This window comes from Nyctereutes procyonoides, unplaced genomic scaffold (genome assembly GCF_905146905.1).
Source record: "Nyctereutes procyonoides isolate TBG_1078 unplaced genomic scaffold, NYPRO_anot_genome, whole genome shotgun sequence".
Taxonomy (NCBI): Eukaryota; Metazoa; Chordata; class Mammalia; order Carnivora; family Canidae; genus Nyctereutes; species Nyctereutes procyonoides.
This window is the reverse complement of record NW_026575048.1, coordinates 13,714,130-13,733,324: the sequence shown is the minus strand read 5'-3', so window position 1 is coordinate 13,733,324 and position 19,195 is coordinate 13,714,130. Positions and strand designations below refer to the sequence as shown.

Sequence of the window (19,195 nt, the reverse complement as noted above, 5' to 3'; positions counted from 1 at the left end):
ACTACAAGTCCCAGCATGCCCCACGCCGCTCCGTCAGACGGCGACAGGCCCCGCCCCAGAGTTCCCGGCGTGCAGGTGACGGCCTCAGCCCCGGGCTTGTGGCGACTCCGGAAGTCCCGCGCGGGGGCCGGTGGGCCCTTGGCCCCGGCGGCTATGGCCGTGGCCGCGGTAGCGGCACTCCTGGCCGCACTGAGTGGGGTCCTGTGGCTGGCGGCCCGGCGGTTCGTGGGGCCCGGCGTCCAGCAGCTGCACGGAGGCGGGGACTCGGGCCTCATGCACGGGAAGACCGTGCTGATCACCGGGGCGAACAGCGGCCTGGGCCGCGCCACCGCCGCCGCGCTGCTGCGCCTGGGCGCGCGGGTGATCATGGGCTGCCGCGACCGCGCGCGCGCCGAGGAGGCGGCGGGGCAGCTCCGCCGCGAGCTGCGCCAGGCCGGGGGCCGCGAGCCGGGCTCTGACGTCGGCGCGGCCGGCGAGCTCGTCGTCAGGGAGCTGGACCTCGCCTCGCTGCGCTCGGTGCGCGCCTTCTGTCAGGAGGTGCTCCAGGTGTGGGGCTCCGGGGGCCGCGCGGACGGGGTGTGACCTTGGGAAGGACCGAGCCAGGTGCTTCGCGAGGGCCGGGGAAATGCGTGAGACAGGCCTCTGTTTGCCAGAGATGCTGAGGAAACAATGGCCCCCAGAGGAAGAAAATAAGCAGGTTCTCGACATTTTCTTCTGTCACGTGAGGACGGCCCAGGCGGGGATCCGCCAGGTCTTCCTCTTGTTTTTTTTTTTTTTTTTTTTTCCTGTGTCCGCAGTGAGTGCACCAAGCCTTCTTTCAGGGAGCCTGAGAGCCAGGGACCTTGAAGGTTTTTTTTTTTGTTTTGTTTTTTGTTTTTTGATTTATCTTGATTTGTTTACTTATCTTGAAGTATTTATTTATTTACCTTGAAGTATTTATTCATTTTTTTTTTACCTTGAAGTATTTCATTCATTCATTCATTCATTCATTCATTTTCTCTCTCTCCTGCTAGGGTAGGAGGTTTGGCTCTCTGCCACCACTGGACTCACTACACCACCTCCTTAAACAGTCTCTGGCCCGATTTCTAAATACACTGGAGCTTGGAATCCCAGTAGCCATGTGCCCTAACAGGGACAGAAATAAATTTAATACTGAGTATTTATTGAAGGTTTCCTATGTGCCAGGAGCTGTTCCAAGAATTTCAGATATTTTAATTTTTTTTTCTTTTAATGAAATTAGAGTGCCCTTGGCTGCTATTGGCATTGAATCCTCAGTAACCCTGGTAGGCATTGTTTTTTCTTTTTTTTTCTTTTTTTTTCTTTTTTTTTTTTAAGATTTTTAGTTATTTATTCATGAGAGATACAGAGAGAGGCAGGCTCCATGCAGGGAGCGGGATGTGGGACTCAATCCTAGGTCTCCGGGATCACGCCGTGGGCTGCATGCCGGGCCCTAAACCACTGAGCCCTCAGGGCTGTCCCCTGGTAGGCATTACGATCCCCATTTTACATTAGGCAACAAAGGCATAAGTAGGCAAATAATTTACCCAAGATCTGTCTCCAAAGCTCTTGCTTTCAACTGCTATACTCCTGCTGCCTGCCAGTGAGGTGTAGGATTTCTGTTTAGATAATAAATATTCCACTGAAGTGGATGTCCTCTGTTGAAATTGAGATTAGGAGAGTTTCCTGCAGAGGTGACTTACAAAAAGGCATATAGCAGAGTGAAATTGAGAATTTGCCAGCATGGGAAAGCTGTATGCTATATAAAATGGAGCCTCTTGAGTCTACAGCAGAGGTTCCCAAACTCGCTGTTTTTTCATGATAACCAGTAGGCCGAAGGAAATATCTATCAGTTCATGGAATAACTAGGTCCAAACAACCTAATATGTATTTATGTCCAAACAACTTAGTAGCTGTTTGAAAAAATAATACACATAATTGAGAGGAAAAAAGGATATTTCATTCTTTAGTAACCATGATTACTACCGAGAAATGTGCACTTGTTCACTGCACCAACTCCTCACTCTTTGGAATCAGATTGGAAATGTCCATGCTCATTTCTTGCTCTACATCGATTTTTGTTTTAAAGATTTTTTAAATTTATTTATTCATGAGAAACGCATACAGATAGAGGCAGAGACACAGGCAGAGGGAGAAGCAGGCTCCACCCAGGGAGCAGGACATGGGACTCGATCCCGGGACTCCAGGATCACGCCCTGGGCTGAAGGTGGCGCTAAACCGCTGAGCCACCCGGGCTGCCCTGGATTTTTAACATTGTACTAAAAACTCAGCTTTGCGAAGATAGGACACCTTTGAAAGGAATTTAGCACAATTTGATGTTGAAGGTATGACCCACCTGCAGCTATTAGTTCTTGAGATGTTGAATGAAGTATCACTTTTTTTTTCTCTGGAAAATCTAAAATTATCCATAGCACCCTATGGAGTTCCTTGTGAGCCTCTGGGGCATCTTGATGCAGTTTGCAAACTCTTGTAGATCTGGAGAAGTTGTTTGTTCTTTTGTCATAATGGCTAGTATTTCATTATCACGTAAAACAGGTTAAGAAATAAATAATACTAGCGTATAAAAGATGTTGAAGCGTTAAAAGTGGGTCTTCCTATTGTCCATTAAAAATGTAGATGCGTTCGGGTATGTTTCTCATTTCTGATACTTAAGGCATTTTATTACTTTGGCCACTTGAGACAGAACCTATTAAAAGTTAAGGAGATAAATTTTACTAAATTTCTTTCTGTCTCTGAAGTCCTGTGACTATACCCAGAATTTTTTTTTTTTTTTTTAAGTGGAAGTGTAGATTTCCCACAGGTTGGTATTCAGGATATTTATGTCATTTATCTCCTAGAATTTAAAAAATAGTGAATGATAAAGTCTTAAAATAACACAAGCCGAGCAAAGAATGATGGTTCAGAAATGATTAATACAGGAAACTCGTCCAAAGGATTAGTTAAAAAAGAACACTCCTTTCTTTCCCCCACGGGTGAACTTTTGCCTTCTTTTTGAAGTTGACTGTTGGAAAAGCCAAAGGTGCTTAGACAGACAGAATGATAAATAGTTAATCCTCTGACAGGTAGGCTGTGATAACAGTTGTGAAATTTAACACATTTTTCTTTTTACTTAGACTTGGCAAAAGGGCCAGTGAAATTTGAAATTTGACCTCAAATTGATTTAATCGTAGGTCATCACTGTGTCTTTACACCTGGAACATGTTGTACATTTCTTTTCCTCTGCCCATCAAAAGAGACAGAGAGGAGCCAGGAAAGGGCTAGGGAAAACCAACTTATATGAATTAGGGAATGAAAAGACTTCCTTTTTAGGACAGTCTGAATTTTAGCGTAGTACTAAAATTGGACAAATTTTGGTACTGGACATGGACAAAGTGCAAAATTCTGACTAGATAGATTCCCTAAGCCAGGGGCCCCTCAGAGTTCAAAAACAGATTTTATATAGCGAAAAAAAGAACTGAATTCTAGATTTATAATAAAAGGTAAAGGTGTTTGTTGGTCCTAACTCCTTTCTAAAGGTCCTTTGCTATTATTGTGAGACTTTGTATTTGTGATTCATTGTTTTGTTTGCGATATTTTTACATTACCTATTTGCTTTCATAACATTTCTACTTTTGACATTCTCTCCAGTTTTAATTTGCATTCCTGACCCTTTCTGTTGCTTGTCCCAGTTTTAAGGAAACCACTTGAAGTTGTTCCATCCCTGTCATACCATTTGCCCTTAGAAAAGTACAGAGCAAAGCAATTCTAGTTTGTCCCTGGTGTTGATAATAGCTCTGGGAATAAACAATGCCGACCTGCCTTCTGCCAGATTTCCACTTTCTAGCTCACTTAGACTCTATAGCTATGGTGTGAAACTCCCAATTAGACAAGCAGCTAGCTTACTAATTAAAAACAGGGGCATTGGTATCAGCAGATTTCATCTTCCAGTTTTTGTTTGCCACTAAGAGCCCTGTGATACTGCACAAAGCACCTACCTTGGGTGCTTCAGTTTGCTCATAGAGTTGATGAGGGAAGGAAGGTGAGAGAGCACAAGGCCTGGCCCCTATTAAACATGCAAGCCTTTCCCTCTCCCTCCCCCTCTCAGTTGTTGAAAATCCACAGAGGCACTTCATAGAATTTTAGTAGTTTGCAAGAATTTTTAAAAATCTCATTTTAGGTCTGTGTTCATAATTGTCCTATTCTCTTTTTTGACATTTAAAGGAAGAACCTAGACTGGACGTCTTAATCAACAACGCAGGGATCTTCCAGTGCCCTTACATGAAGACCGAAGATGGGTTTGAGATGCAGTTTGGAGTGAACCATCTGGGGCACTTTCTACTCACCAATCTTCTCCTTGGACTTCTCAAAAATTCAGCTCCTAGCAGGATTGTGGTAGTTTCTTCCAAACTTTATAAATATGGAGACATCAACTTTGAAGACTTGAACAGTGAACAGAGCTATAATAAAAGCTTTTGTTATAGTCGGAGCAAACTGGCTAACATTCTTTTTACCAGAGAACTAGCCCGCCGCTTAGAAGGCACAAACGTTACTGTCAACGTATTACATCCTGGTATTGTGCGGACGAATCTTGGCAGGCACATACACATTCCACTGTTGGTCAGACCACTTTTCAATTTGGTGTCCTGGGCTTTTTTCAAAACCCCAGTAGAAGGCGCCCAGACTTCAGTTTATCTAGCCTCTTCACCTGAGGTAGAGGGTGTGTCAGGAAAGTACTTTGGAGATTGTAAAGAGGAAGAGCTATTGCCGAAAGCTATGGATGAGTCTGTTGCTAGAAAACTCTGGGACATCAGCGAAGTCATGGTTGGCATATTAAAATAGGAACAAGGAGTGAAAGAGCTATTTATAAAACTGGCTGCCAGTTATATCTGTAATCAGAAATGGTGTGGCTTGAGTACTTGCTACTTGAAAACACAGTTTTGGTTTTACAGTAGTACTGCTAAGAGGTAAATATGGATATTTCAAGGTTACGAAGAAGTTATTTTTTGGAGAACGTAAAATTTAAGAAAAGATGTTTTAAATATATAATAAGCATAATTAATAGTATGATGAGCAATATTATTATAATATACTTTAGAAATTTAACTGAGCAAGCATGGACTACAAATATTAAGGAATCCAGTGACTTAAACACCTCGAGAAGTTTTTCAAATATCTTTTGAGTTTCATGGCCAAAGTGTTAAATATTTTTATTGCAGTGCCGTTTTTTGTGTGAAAATAACAAGCCTGTTGTGTGCCCAATTCTTACTTGGAATAAATTCAGTGATGCAAATTCTTAATTGTGTTTTTTGTTTTTTTTTAACAAGTTTCACTGGAATGAGTCCTTAATCATCTTATGAGCCTCCACTGATCTTCGTATGCTCAGTGATTGTTCTCCCCACATATCTTGCATGCTGTATTAAGAAATAATATTTCTAAAACCCAAATTTGTGTCACAGTGTCATGTTCCTTAACAATATGTGGTAATTTACAGTTGCCCATAAGTGGATTTCTAAGCCTTTTTAAGTCAAGCTGCAGAATTCTTTCTTCAAAAGAAGTCTCAAACATAGAATCTGGGTGGGTGAAACAGGTCATAACAATACTGAAGGGGTAGAGTTTCCCCACAAATATGTTCCTTTTGTCAGTTCCTGAAAGGACTTTGTATTTAAAGTTTAAACTCTTGTCCTCAGTGCTGTCCGATAGAACACTCTGCAATGATAATAATTGTCCACACTGTCCTCTGTGGTACACTCTGTACACTTGTGGTTATTGAGTACTTCAAATACAACTGGATTTCTAATCTTATTTAATGTTAATTTAAATTTAAATAGGCACATGTGCTTAGTGACTAATGTCTTAGCATATCTCTGTTCCATTGTATAACCCCTCCCCAGTATAGACCATGGTGACTTGTCTCTTGGCCTTTGTTTGTATTGTTCTTTCAATCCCTGTAGGCAGAACCAATCCTTTTTCTATTTTGTTTTAATTGATCTTGGCAAGTTTACTAATTATATGTTCAAAAATCCAGTTGGACAATTAAAATAAGAATTCTCCAAGGAAAAATTTTATTCTTCTTAGTAATTTTCCTTCCTCAAGTATCAAGTATCGTACTTGACACACAGTAAACACTGAATAATGATGTTTGGATGAATAATAACTAATAAACCAATGGTGTACATAAAAATAACAGTCTGAGTAGGGATATTTTAGGTATCTGTGAAGCATCAAAAATTAGTAATTCTTTGTCTTAACCATCTATTATTGGAAAACGGCATTAGGACAGTAAAGGATAGACCTATTACACTGAATTTAATGGTCATTTTGGTCAGGAATAATCTTCAATCCCAACAATTGATTATTGTTTTTGAAACTATATTATCTGGTTAGTAACTATCAATTCTTTTTGAGAATGGCAGGATCTTGGCAGATCACAGATCTGTCGGCTGTTAGAGCATTGGGTTGTGAATATGAGAAACAGTGTTTGTACTGTCACAGGTGTGTCTTTGCAGGTGTAGTGAGTATATCTGCATCATGGTCTTTGAAATGTATTTTTTAAAAATAATCCTACAAAGAGACTTGCTGAACTTAGAAATATGGGCAGGAAATACACCAGAATGCAACTTGGAAAAATGGGAGCTAATAAATCTGTCCTACACCTTGGCTTCATTAAAAAGACCGCTTTTTTTTTTTTCTTTTTTCTTTTTTATTCACTTAATACCATCTTTTCTGGCTGCATTTTGATACCTGATGCTTTTCAGGGGAGTTGGGCCTTTTGTAAGAATTGAGCCTTTCAGAGTTCTTGTTTGTGGCACCTTAATAAAAATAGGATATATTAATTTATCATGATGGAAAACTAGAAACTCATCTGGAAACACCAAGTATTTAGGTAAAATGAGCTGCCATTTGGAAGATGTCCTTCCCACCCTGTGTTAGATGGAATTGAGGACTAATAGCTATAGGATGACTAGTTGGATTTTGAAGATTATTAAACCTTTCTGTTCTGCTGACTTAACTTCTAACCACTTCATTGGGCAAAGAAGTAAAAGGCAATTTTGTTACATTGATACTTTTCCCACTCTTAGCAAAATATTCTTAGAAGGATGCAATGTGCCAGATAGTGGACTAATGGAGTTGGAAATCCATTTTCATGTTGGTTTCTGGCTTCATCTTCTGAAATGTTGACTTCTACTTCAACCAACTTGTCCTACTTCAACAAACTTATTCTGAAAAGAAGTGAGTTTGCTAACTCTTCCGTCTCTACTCAGAGTAACTTTTTTATAGGAAGTTCCCAGGAGCATTTAACTGGGAGAGGGACCTTAGGACATAAACACACCACCACTTTGCGTTTGATAAACAGCTCCAACTACTCAGTTCTCCCTGCCACATTGGCAAGATACTTTACTGCCACCACCACCACCCAGCTTCTGTTTTCTTGGCTTTGTCACTGAGATAATCCTTTAAAGGATTGCTCAGTAAATAAATTAACAGTATATAAAGCATTTAGCAAAGTGCCTGGCATGTATTGGGCACTCATCTGTTTCTCCTTCCCCAATGCACCTGATCATTACTATTAGTAGTAATAGTAGTTAGTAATGTTTACATAAGTACATATGATGGAAACAAAACTAAACCAAGGGTCAGCAATTTTTTTTATAAAAGGCCAGAGTGTAAATATTTAAAGTTACTAGGCCATATATAATCTGTTACATGTTTTTTCTTTTCTTTTAGAATCTTTTAAAAATGTTGAAACCATTCTTAGCTCATGCAGGCCATATCATTATGTTGATCCAATAGCCTAATGGACTGTCTTTAAGACACTGCATGGCAGCAGTTCTTGTGTGTACTATAATTCTGATTTCTTAATATGGCTCCTGTTGTTTCTCCATATCATTTCTAATCCTATAGGACTATTTGTTTGCAGACCCAGGAAGTCTAGAGAATGTATTTTTTAAATCTCTCTTCAGCTATCGATGAGGAATGAGGTATGAGGAATCATAGTTATCCGCCTTCAACTCTCTCCCCTCACAAACCTGCTGAGCCTGGCCCAAGATCTGAGAGAACCTCTATTTGAATATTTAATTGATTCCAAATGTCCTAAGGAACACTGAAGAGAGAACATGTTACTAATCACCCTTCAGGAGCTTGGACCCTACAGACAGCTTCAGATGTTTCACAAAGCATAACTGGACAATAGGGAGTTAAACTAGTTACAGGTTAACATGGAAGAAGGTTGTTTATTCCTAAAGGAAAGTTAGGTAGAGCACTCCTTTTTATGCAGACAGTAAGGAAGAGTTTTTGCTAAATTAGATGTTTAACCAAAGTACAGAGAAGCACCTTTAACCATTGTTGAACAGACTTACTGTAATAATTCCATTCTTTTTGGAAAACGTACTGACTGATGCCCACTGTATGCAAATGCTCTAGGCTGTAGGCTCCCCTCCAGCACACCCTTGGCACTGTTGTTCCCACCTGTTAGATCATATATATAGGTAGAGAGTTGTGTAGCTCTCACTTGTTCATTTAACAAATATTTATTGAATGCCTATCATGGGCCAGGCATTATTGTAGGCTTTGGGGATGCAGGAGGCAAGAAGGAAACCCAGCCAAACCTGTGTGTGTGTGTTAGTTGTCCTTGCTATTAATCATAATGGAAGTTATCCATCATAATACAAACCAATGAAATATGAGTACAAAGAGAAAGAGTTTCTATGAAAAGTAAGCTGAGCGCTTTCTACAAACGAACTGAAGGCAAATCACTAGAAACTTACTGTTGAATAAAGTTTCAAAGCAACTGTCAAATACTAAAAATAGATATCATAAAAATCTAAAAGGTGTCTTTATTTAGTACTTTGCAAGTAACTTTATTTATTTTATTTATCTGAAAGAGAAAGTGTGTGAGAAAGACCAAGAGAGCATGAGCAGCAGGGAGAGGCAAAAGGAGAAGTAGACTCCCTACTGAGCAGGGAGCCCAATGTGAGGCTTGATTCCAGGACCCTGAGATCAAGACCTGAGCTGAAGGCAGAAGCTTAACCAACTGAGCCACCCAGACACCCTGCAGGTGACTTTAAACTTTGACTTCATTTTAAAAACGCAAAAGCGGGAAATCATAGACTATATTGTTTAAATGACTATAATGCAAAAAGATGAAATTCCAAGTGAACTCATACTTAGAAAAACAACAAAGAAAAGCCCTTAATTAACCTTGTATCAGAAGATAGTTAAGTGAATGAGTGTGCTGTTTTAAGTTCAAATAATAAATTCCGGGTGCATATGACTCATCTTTATGATTTCCTTCTTTAATCAACTTGTTTGTGTAACCAACTGATTCCAAATAAGAAGGCTAGTACTGTATAAAATAAAGCTATCACTGACATCAGAAAAGTTTCAGTTTGAAGGAATTGGCAATAAATGTGTTCTGCATAGTGAGTCATATTTTCCCTAAGACTTCTTTTTTTTTTCTTTTTTCTCCCTAAGACGTCTAATCTAAAATTGAGATATACATATTTTTAGTGCCCCAATATACCTAATGGATTATTGGATTTATTTGGTCCTGTTTTTGCAGCCTGATTTATTTTCATCATCAACCCTGTGTCTGTTTCTCTTTTTCATTTAAAGCTCCTACTAATTGTGTTAAATAGTAAGTTCCCGAATATTTAAGTTATTTTTTCAACATGTCATTTTATCTTTAGAAGTCGCCATGTTACATATAATATAGGACAGCCTGGTCTGTCCTAAGTTGTTAAGTTTTAAAGTCTATTATAAAAAACAAGAGCAAATAAGAAATAACTTCCTTGATAAATTTTGACTTAAAAAAATATTTGTACCTTTTTTTTTTGAAGGGGGTATATCCATAGTCTAGATAGCTATCCAGTTATTAGAAGAATGATTTTTAAATCCTAAAGACACATTTTCTGCTACTATGAGAGCAGTAAGATGAATGAGTAAATAGAATTTTAAGTTGTAAATATAGTCAAAAGACCTTTATCTGTACAGACCTATATACAGTGTTGGCATTTCAGGAATATCTTGAAGTTGTACACATGGTTTGAGGAAATGCTGAGCATGAAGAAATACATAATCATTATTAGTTTGTGAAAAAAGCAAAGCAAGTTTCTGCCACCAACCCATGAAAGCACAGGAAATGGCTTCATGTAGTAGGTGTTGGAGTCTGAGGAGTCTGAGCATTCTGTTGACAGAAGCGGGTTCTACCCAGGGGTTTTGTGTTAATGTAATCAAACACTTCAGAGCTGCAGCCTAGCAAGCTCAAGTCCACCCACCTCAGAGTTTATCTTTAGCTCATCTGGAAGAGTTTATTTTAAACATTGAACATTGTTTGCTGCTGTTGAAATGAAAGTGAGAGAGTTACAAGCTTTCTTCCACTGCCATCTGGCAGATTTACTGATGGATCGGGTTCTTTAATCCATGTAGCCCCGTGTGTGGGAGCTATTGTCTTTGTGTTGATCATGCAGCTGGCTTGGCTGAACTTTAAAAAGCTCACACAAAGCTATCAAGACCCATCCTATAGATAAATGAAGTTGGGGAGCCTTTTGCAAGAGGGTGGAGAAGGCTTGGATGTATACTTTTCATTCTTCTCTGAACACACATCTTAAAATCTATAGCTCTCTTTGTGACCCGGAAAAGAGGAAAATAACCATTTTGGAATATCTTAAAAGAAATAATTGAAGCTACAAGGAAATGACTATAGCTAAATTATAAAAGTATGCAGCAGAATAGAATGGAAAAGGCAGCAGATTCAGAGGTCTATATCTCATTAGAGTAAACGTGAAATGTAAGAAGTTAAATGAGTGTACTCTTCTTTTCAGCGGGGATTTGTCTTGTTATTTATTTATTTATTTATTTATTTATTTATTTATTTATTGCATTATGTGTGATATGGGGACATTCAAAGATACATACATCATGTACTCAATCCTTCATTGTAGCCTCTGGGGAAAGGAAAGATGTAGGATCTCACTCAGTACATTACACTGAATATAATTTATGACTAGTTCCAGTACACAATTCTTATCATATCTACGGATGCATACACATGCATTAAGTGATTGCATGTGAACAACAGTAACTGCTCATGTGCAAAACAAGGTAATTTCAATATACCCTGTATTAAGTTTATAGGAACACAAGAAGACAAATAGAGCCAGAAATATCTTACATATGTTCGACTGGCATTCAGTTTTCTTTCCTAAAAATGAAAACAAAGAACTACATAGCACACAGTCTGGATGAAAACCAGTTTCCAACAAATAGGTGCCCCCAGCATGAGATTTTTGTAGGGAGGATTAAAAAGGAAGGCTTCTTCCTACCTTTTTTGGCTATTTTCTCATAGTCCTGTTTCCAAGACCTTGAGAAAAATACTATTACTGTTGTTTCTTTTTATTCAGTTTTGTTTTTGTTCTTTTGTTTTGCTTTTTTGATGTAACAAGAGGCAATTGAGGTAGAACTTTTGTTCTGTGTCCGCTCACTTTTCAAAGGGTGTTAAGAGGGGGCTGCAATAGTAGCAGTACCCTGATTCTGGTTTCCTGATCCCAGAATCAGTTTGGTATCTTATAACTAAGTATTTATAAGCATCCTCTAGGTTCCCACCTTCCTGACCATGGCAGAAGTAGCAGCTTCCTCTTACAGGTCTGTTCTACAGTATTTCAGGATTCATTCATATTACTGTAACCTCTTTCAGCCCTTCTCATTATTTTGTAGGTAACAACTTACCTACTTTATTATAGTCTATCCCTTTCTCCTTAAAATATCTGTGAGGATTCTGTTTCCTAATTAAAACAACAACAACAATAAAACAAAACAAAAAAGCAGATTAATAAGATTACTGACCAGAGAGAAGAAGCATAAAGTATCAATATAAAAAGCATCTTGCAAATGAGCAAGCAATGACACAGAAGACACAAAGAAATTGAGTGTTACAGGTTGAAAGGGAGGGGGCTGATGAAAGAGATGCAGCCATCATGGAATTTCTTTGGTGAAATCATTGTAAGGTACAATGCCTGTGCCCTAGCTTAGCAGCTTTATGTATTTGTACTAACCAAAATGTCAGCTGACAATGTGAAATTACCAAAGGAACTGGAAACCTACCAAAGGAATTTGGGTAGCACATAGTATCCCAATGAGGAGATCTATCTGTGGAACCAAATTATAACCAGAAATTTGATTAGTTATTATAGACTGAGAAGAAAGGAGTCAATTCTGTTGGAGTTTGAATGTCTGGTGACATTAGCAGTGATACCCATATTAGGTGAATCCATAAGCAGGAGCTTTATGCTCTGGATGGCCATGGCTCTTGAAGTGGGCCTTGTAAGGATGTGTTCTGTTGTTGCTGACTACGCCACCTTCTGAGTGACATTTTCTTTTCTCTTTTTTTAAATATGTGTTTATCACCTAAATATTGCTAGTCTGCCTCAGGAAACATTTCACCTCTGTTATACCCCACAGAGAAGTAAAAGGAGCCAAGTCAATTAGCCACACTCAGAGACACAGGTAGGGGTTGAGGAATATATTATTCATAGTTGGAAAGGCTGACATGTGAGAGAGTATCTGCGAATCTTTCCTAATATGAGATTTCTGGTGAACAGATTAATTTATCACAGCTGTTTTCCATTTAGGAAAAATGTAATAAATACTAGGCTTCCTTCAGCAGGCAATTTGATTAAGATTGTAGAATGACGTGTGATGGATAATCCTGCATAAGTGTTTCGAGCAGTGTGAATGGATTAGAAAGACATTCATAACCGAAACCCTGGCTACCCTAGGAATATTTATTTCTATTTATCTGCTGCAAATCAAATCAGAGAAGTAAAGGTAAGAGGGGATTCAAAGGCTAGATGTGAGTATTTAAGAATGAGACTATAGTGCATTGAAGGCAAGGAACATGTTGGAACATTTTCTGCTTCCTGCTAACATCTGGCACGGGGCTATAATATATTAATTATTCACAAGATATTAGGTTGATTATTTAATTAGTTATTTAATGACAGAAAACTAAGGTGTCTATCACCCTATTGATGGCCAGGGTAGATGGAGCCGATTTAACTGGCCTGGCAGATAGTCTCTTCCTACACCCTGGAAAATAAATTCAACCTTCACAAGGAATCAAGAGGGCTTTTGCCTTGTGACAGTAACGCTGGATTGTTCTGTACACTTTTACTTAAAACAGGGAATGATATGTATGAAAGAGCCTTGAGTAAGTATATCATCATTTTGGACAACTATAGTCAATAATAATTGGGACTTCATAGGAGGAAAACTAGAATGTCAACAAAAGAAAGCTCAGAGACCAAAAAAATTAATCTTGCCACAGATTACATCTGCGGAAACATCTATATAGTTCATTCAAATTATTGACTAGTGCCTTCCAGTTCTTTCTGCAGATTCCTGTGGATTCCAGTAGGTAGTCTTCCTTTGGGTGATGCGAATGGATTCGCCAAAACCAACACAATTAATTCTGCCACAACCAGTATGTATTTATTGTGGCTCATAATTAATTTTTAAATAAGTATGTATGCATGAAAAAAATAGAGAGGGTTTATTTTCCCTTTAAAATATGGCACCATTCTTGCAAATCCCTGAACCCATGGATTGTCAATTCATAGGACAAATTAGGAGATGTGATTAAACTCACTAGAGAAAGTTCCTTCTAGAATAATTATTTATGTGAAATATTTCACATTTATTATCTCTAATCCTTGTAACAACCTGCGAGGTAGTCTAAGTCCTAATTTGCAGGTAAGGTAAGAGAGTTTCAGAAAATCTAAGTGGCTTGCCTGGAAAGTAATGAAACTAGCATTTGAACCAAATTTTTTAGATTGTAGAGGCTTTGGCTTCTTCCTACCAGTGTACACTTCTTTTAGTGAACTAAAATAATGGACCTAGAAAATTTTAAATTTACTCTCAAACCACAACAATAGTAGATACTGCATTTTCATATTTGTAATAATTATTTTTCCCAGTCTGTCCATTTAATATATTCATTTTCTAGAATAGATAATATTTTAAATAAGGTTATTTCTGCATGATAGGTCAAGAATGTGTTAATTTTTTTTCATTGACTACTATATTTAGTTTCTCTGTCAACACAAGTTAATTGAAAAGGTTTCTGCATAATATCCCTAAGTGTAAATTATTTATCAGGGTGGTTAAAAAAACCCAGTGCCCCATCCAGACTGTTGGATTCCTGCCAAAGGGATATATATCATCTTTCATGGGTTTGCAGAAATTGCACAAACAATGAAATGTCTGAGTTAAATCATAATACAATGATCAAAAGAGCTGTATTACTGTACTTTATAATAAACGCATCTATTTCTTTTGAAATAAAGCAGTTTTAACTCTCCAACATCTGCTGAAAATTCAGAGATTATACATATCCTATTAGTGAAAACCCTCTAAAGGGTCCAAATACTTAGAATAATTTTCCCACTTTGCAATTGATAGCACACTTGACATATCAATATTAGTTCATGTAAAATTTTCTGAATAAAGTAAGAGGTGACAAGGAAAATACTTATTCTGTTTCATTTTCAAAACAAAAAAAATACTTGAGGGCACTTTGGCTTCTGAAAATGACAGGCAAGCCTCCTTAGACCAATACTTGCTCAAGGACAACTGACAATTCTGGATAAAAATAGAACAAATATGTGAACAAGATGGTGAGAGATTTTTAGATCAAAATGAGGCAAATATGAAGTAAGAATCCTAGAAGTTAAGAGAGCAGGCAAAATTGCTTTTGCCCAGAGGACGTTTGTCTCCTTAGCAGAAACAATGGTGAATGTGAAGTTTTGTTTTGACTGTCCAGAACTTGAAGAAGGGTAGAAGGGAATCCTGCACAAAATCTGGAATCTGGTACACACTTACACAAATACGCATCAACCTGGGATTCTGAAGGACTCCACATTCATGGTAAGTATAAACAAAAATTAGTGCCGAATTATACTCCCAATTTTCCCATGGAACAGGGAAGTTGTCTTCACTTTGAGCAGAAAAGGGACCATATGAAAGAAGAGAAAACCCATCTCTGGAAGAAAGGCTAAGTCCTGGCCCTGAGGCAGAAATGTGTGTTTATTTCACCAGAGCAATCCAAAAAAAGCTCAAACCATCATTTTGGTCTAATGTCACTTAAGGACTGGCAGTCAGTACCCTAGATGACCAGCAGAAAGAAACCCAAATCCTCTTCTGATGAAGGGCCTTCATCAGGCGGCTTGGACAATCTCCATAAATATTTTTTTCAAAGTCAATGAATAGCTAAGGTACACACACAGGACCATGAGTAGGAATCAGCAGCATTGATCCAAGAATTTCAGATACAGGAATTATCAGACATAGATGATATAATAATTATACATACTATTCTTAGAGAAATAAAAATGAGTTTGAAAATTTCATCAGAGAGAAACTACGGAAGTGAAAACTTTTAGAACTATATAACACGGGATCCCTGGGTGGCGCAGCGGTTTAGCGCCTGCCTTTGGCCCAGGGTGCGATCCTGGAGACCCAGGATCGAATCCCACATCGGGCTCCCGGTGCATGGAGCCTGCTTCTCCCTCTGCCTGTGTGTCTGCCTCTCTCTCTCTCTCTCTCTCTCTCTCTCTCTCTCTCTCTCTCTCCCTCTCTCTCTCTCTCTCTGTGGCTATCATAAATAAAAATTAAAAAATAATTAAAAAAAAAGAACTATATAACACTTCTAGAAATGAGCTTATTTATATAATTTATAGCAAATCATAACAAATATAATTTATAACAAAATTATAACAGATGCAAAATTCAGAGGGTGGATTTGGCTGCTGATTGAACACAGTGGAAGAGAGAAGTAATAAACTAAAGAGATGGATCAGGAGAAATAATGTGGAATGCTGCAAAAGGAGACATAAGGATGGACATTTTAGGGGAAAGATCAAGATATGTGGTAGATAGAAAGTAATATATTTTTAAGGGAGCCTGGGTGGCTCAGTCAATTAAGCATCCAACTCTTGGTTTCAGCTCAGAATCTTGCATTAGGTTCTGTGCTGAGTGTGGAGCCCACTTGAGAGTCTTTCTCCTCTCTGTCTCTGTCCCTCCCCTCACTTCTCTCTCTCTCTCTCAAAAAAAATATTTTTTATTGGAGTTATAGAAAGAAGACAAAGAGACAATAGGAATACAGACAATATTTGAAGAGATAGTGACAGAGAATTTTCCAGAACTGATGAAAAACAATAATCTACAACTTCAATAAGCCTAATTCTAAAAGGAGTATTACAAAAGGCACACAGTGTAAACTAACATTTATACAACAAACTGCACACAGATATTTAGAGCAGCCTTACTCCTGAGTGCCAAAACTTTGAAGCAACCAAAATGTACTTCAGTAGGTAATTAGTTAAGTAAACTGTGGTACATCCAAACAATGTAATGTTACTCAGCACTAAAAATAAATGAGATCTCAAGACATGAGAAGACACGGAGGTATCTTCAGTGCATATTGTTAAGTGAAAGAAGTCAATCTGAAAAGGCCACATCTGAAATATATACACATGTGAAAGGTAGTAATGGACTGAATGAAACTAACTGCCAACCCAGAATTCCATACTCAATCAAAGTATATATCCAGAATGGGTGTAAAATAAAAATGTGAACATAAACATACCAGAATGGAGAGAACCGGCCACAGCTGAACCCCATCAGAGGACATTCTAAACAATTCACTTCAGTCATAAGAAAAGTAATTCCAGATGGAAGTCCTGAGGAGATAAGACCAAAGAAAATATGAAGTATATAATGGATAATTATATTAGAAAATAAGAATCCTATGAACATTTATTGTATAAAGATAATAATGTGAAAGAATAGACTTAATATACTTGGTAAGATTTAAGTAGAAATCGGGAAGCAGTGAGCTGAGTTAAAGTATTCTAAAGGTTTTCCATTATCCAGGAGTAGGATTAAAAAGTCAAGATTGGATGCATGCTGTACTAGAGGGTAATTACTGAAGTAATTTTTAAAAGGTATAGTCTCCAAACTAATACAGCAGAAAAAAAAAAAAGCACAACAGAATAAAAATCATCTTCCTAGGAGTGCTTGGCTGGCTCAGTTGGAAGAGCATGAGACTCTTGATCTCGGGGTTCTGAGTTTTAGCACCATGTTGCGGATAAAGATTATCTAAATAAACACAAAGTTTTAAAAAATAATCTTTTAAAAAGAAGATAATAAGAGAAAGAGTAGAAAATGTGAGACAAATACAGGACACAAAATAATATAGTGGAATTAAACCAAAATGTATAGTTATAGTAAATGTAAATGATTAAATACTCCTGTAACAAAGATTTTTAGACTGTTTTCTTTTAAATGCAATTGTGCATTGTTTCAAGAGATATATCTTAAATGTAAGTATGAGGATATTGAGAGCAAAAGAAAGGAAAAAGATGCATCAAAGGAAAAGAGTCACCAGATGAAAATTGACGTTATTAAGATGAAGTAAAATGTAAGCCAAAAAAACATTATTATAGATAAAGAAGGTCACTTCAAAATAATAGTTTTAATTCACCAGGAGGTTATGACAGTTTTTTTCAAACATTGCATGAACCTAATTGTATAAAAATTTAAAATTATAGAGCCTCAAAATACACAAAGCGAAAAGCAGAAAAGCATTATCTACTGTCATCGTGTTTTAATTATTTGTTTGTTTTGTTTTTAACATATATTGCTCAGTAGCTAATACAGAAAGCTGACCAAATGTCAATGAACTTGCAGGAGATTTGAACAATAATTTGATTAACAAAGTTAATTTAATGGACAGCTGCAGAACACTGCGCTCAATAGCTGAAGAATACATGAATTTTCAAGCAGATACAGAAAAATTTCAAAGTGATTTTATATTGGGGTATAAAGCAAGTTTCAACATATCTCATAAATTTGAGATCATATAAAATGTATTCCCCAATCACAATGCAGTTAAGATAAACAACAGGAACTAAATAACAACCAGAAATAAAGTAAAATTTACATCTATATTTAAAGAAAAAAAAGAAACCACATCTTGAGTTTAATTGCCCTTAAATCTACTGAAAGACTAACATGCCTTAAGGTTAACATACCCCATGTGATGGGTGGGGTACTTCAACAAAAATTTGTTAATATTTCTAGGAGAGTGTAGTCATGGAGTCATACAGTCCCTTGCCACCAATACCAGATTTCTACTCAGAGTTCAGAAACATTTTTTTTTCAGATTTTATAGCATCAGACAAGCTTGCCAGGAGATCATCAATACAATAATTTACTAAAAATTCTTAGATCGCTCACTTGAATAAATCATATAGGATATATGAAGCCAGCGGATTTCTATTATTCCCATCTTGTATAAGAGAGAACTAACAACTTGAAAAACTTCAGTTTGTATATAGATTCATGTCTTCTCAGTGAAAATATAAACTGAGATAAAATAAGTCATCTAATGTAAGAAAAGGAACCTAATTAAATTTTAAAAAGAAAAAAGAAAGGGAGTCACTTCAAGACAGTGTATTGTTTTGGCAAGAATATTGGGTAGTCTTTGACATTAAAACCTATAAGACCATGGAAATCATGTACCAACTCTAAGCCCATTTTCTTTCTCTTTTAAAAATGTTTTGAAATCATTTCAAACTAGTAATTTCATAGAATAAAGACACTCTCGTACATAATCATATGTAAAAAAAAGAAATTATTTTATGTTTCAAAATTAAGAAATATACTTTTAAATTATCAATGGGTCAACTGAGAAATCAACATAGAAATTTTTAAATATTTTGAAAAAATAAAAATAAAATAATAGTCTCAAGGAATATATGAAAAATAGAGAATAATTGGGAATCAATCAGCTATTCATTCATTTCTGGAGGTTGAAGAAAGTAGAGCAAATATTGGCTCAAGAAAAGTGAAAAAAATTGAAAGAGCAGACATTAATGAAATAGAAAATAAATTTGTAATAGAGAAAATCAACAATGTTGGTTCTTTGAAAATGTTTATAAAATTGGCCTACCTTTTGTAGAGAAGGCACAAATAAATAAAAAAATAAAAATGTCACTTACAGCCCTTAAAGCCCTTACTGGAAGAATATTCCTTAAGATCTTTCCTGCTTTCACTAATGATCTCTGTGAGACTCTTCCAATGTTCTGTCTGCTATCTAGTCCCAAAACCATGGCATCTTTATATTTATTTAATTTTATGCCAT

At 37.2% G+C, this 19,195-nt stretch overlaps 1 protein-coding gene across 3 annotated transcripts; it reads left to right on the top strand.

The window, feature by feature from the left end:
* The first annotated feature begins 55 nt into the window (after positions 1-55).
* Positions 56-5,294, top strand: RDH14 (retinol dehydrogenase 14). Of its 3 annotated transcripts, none has more exons than XM_055327614.1 (2): positions 56-516; positions 4,219-5,294. In XM_055327614.1, exons 1-2 carry the CDS (start codon positions 154-156, stop codon positions 4,834-4,836), a joined length of 981 nt encoding a protein of 326 aa, XP_055183589.1. In that variant the 5' UTR covers positions 56-153; the 3' UTR covers positions 4,837-5,294. The 3 variants fall into 3 exon arrangements, with proteins under 3 accessions (XP_055183589.1, XP_055183588.1, XP_055183587.1); XM_055327613.1 differs by having other exon boundaries at positions 56-537; XM_055327612.1 differs by having other exon boundaries at positions 57-546.
* Positions 5,295-19,195: the final 13,901 nt, after the last annotated feature.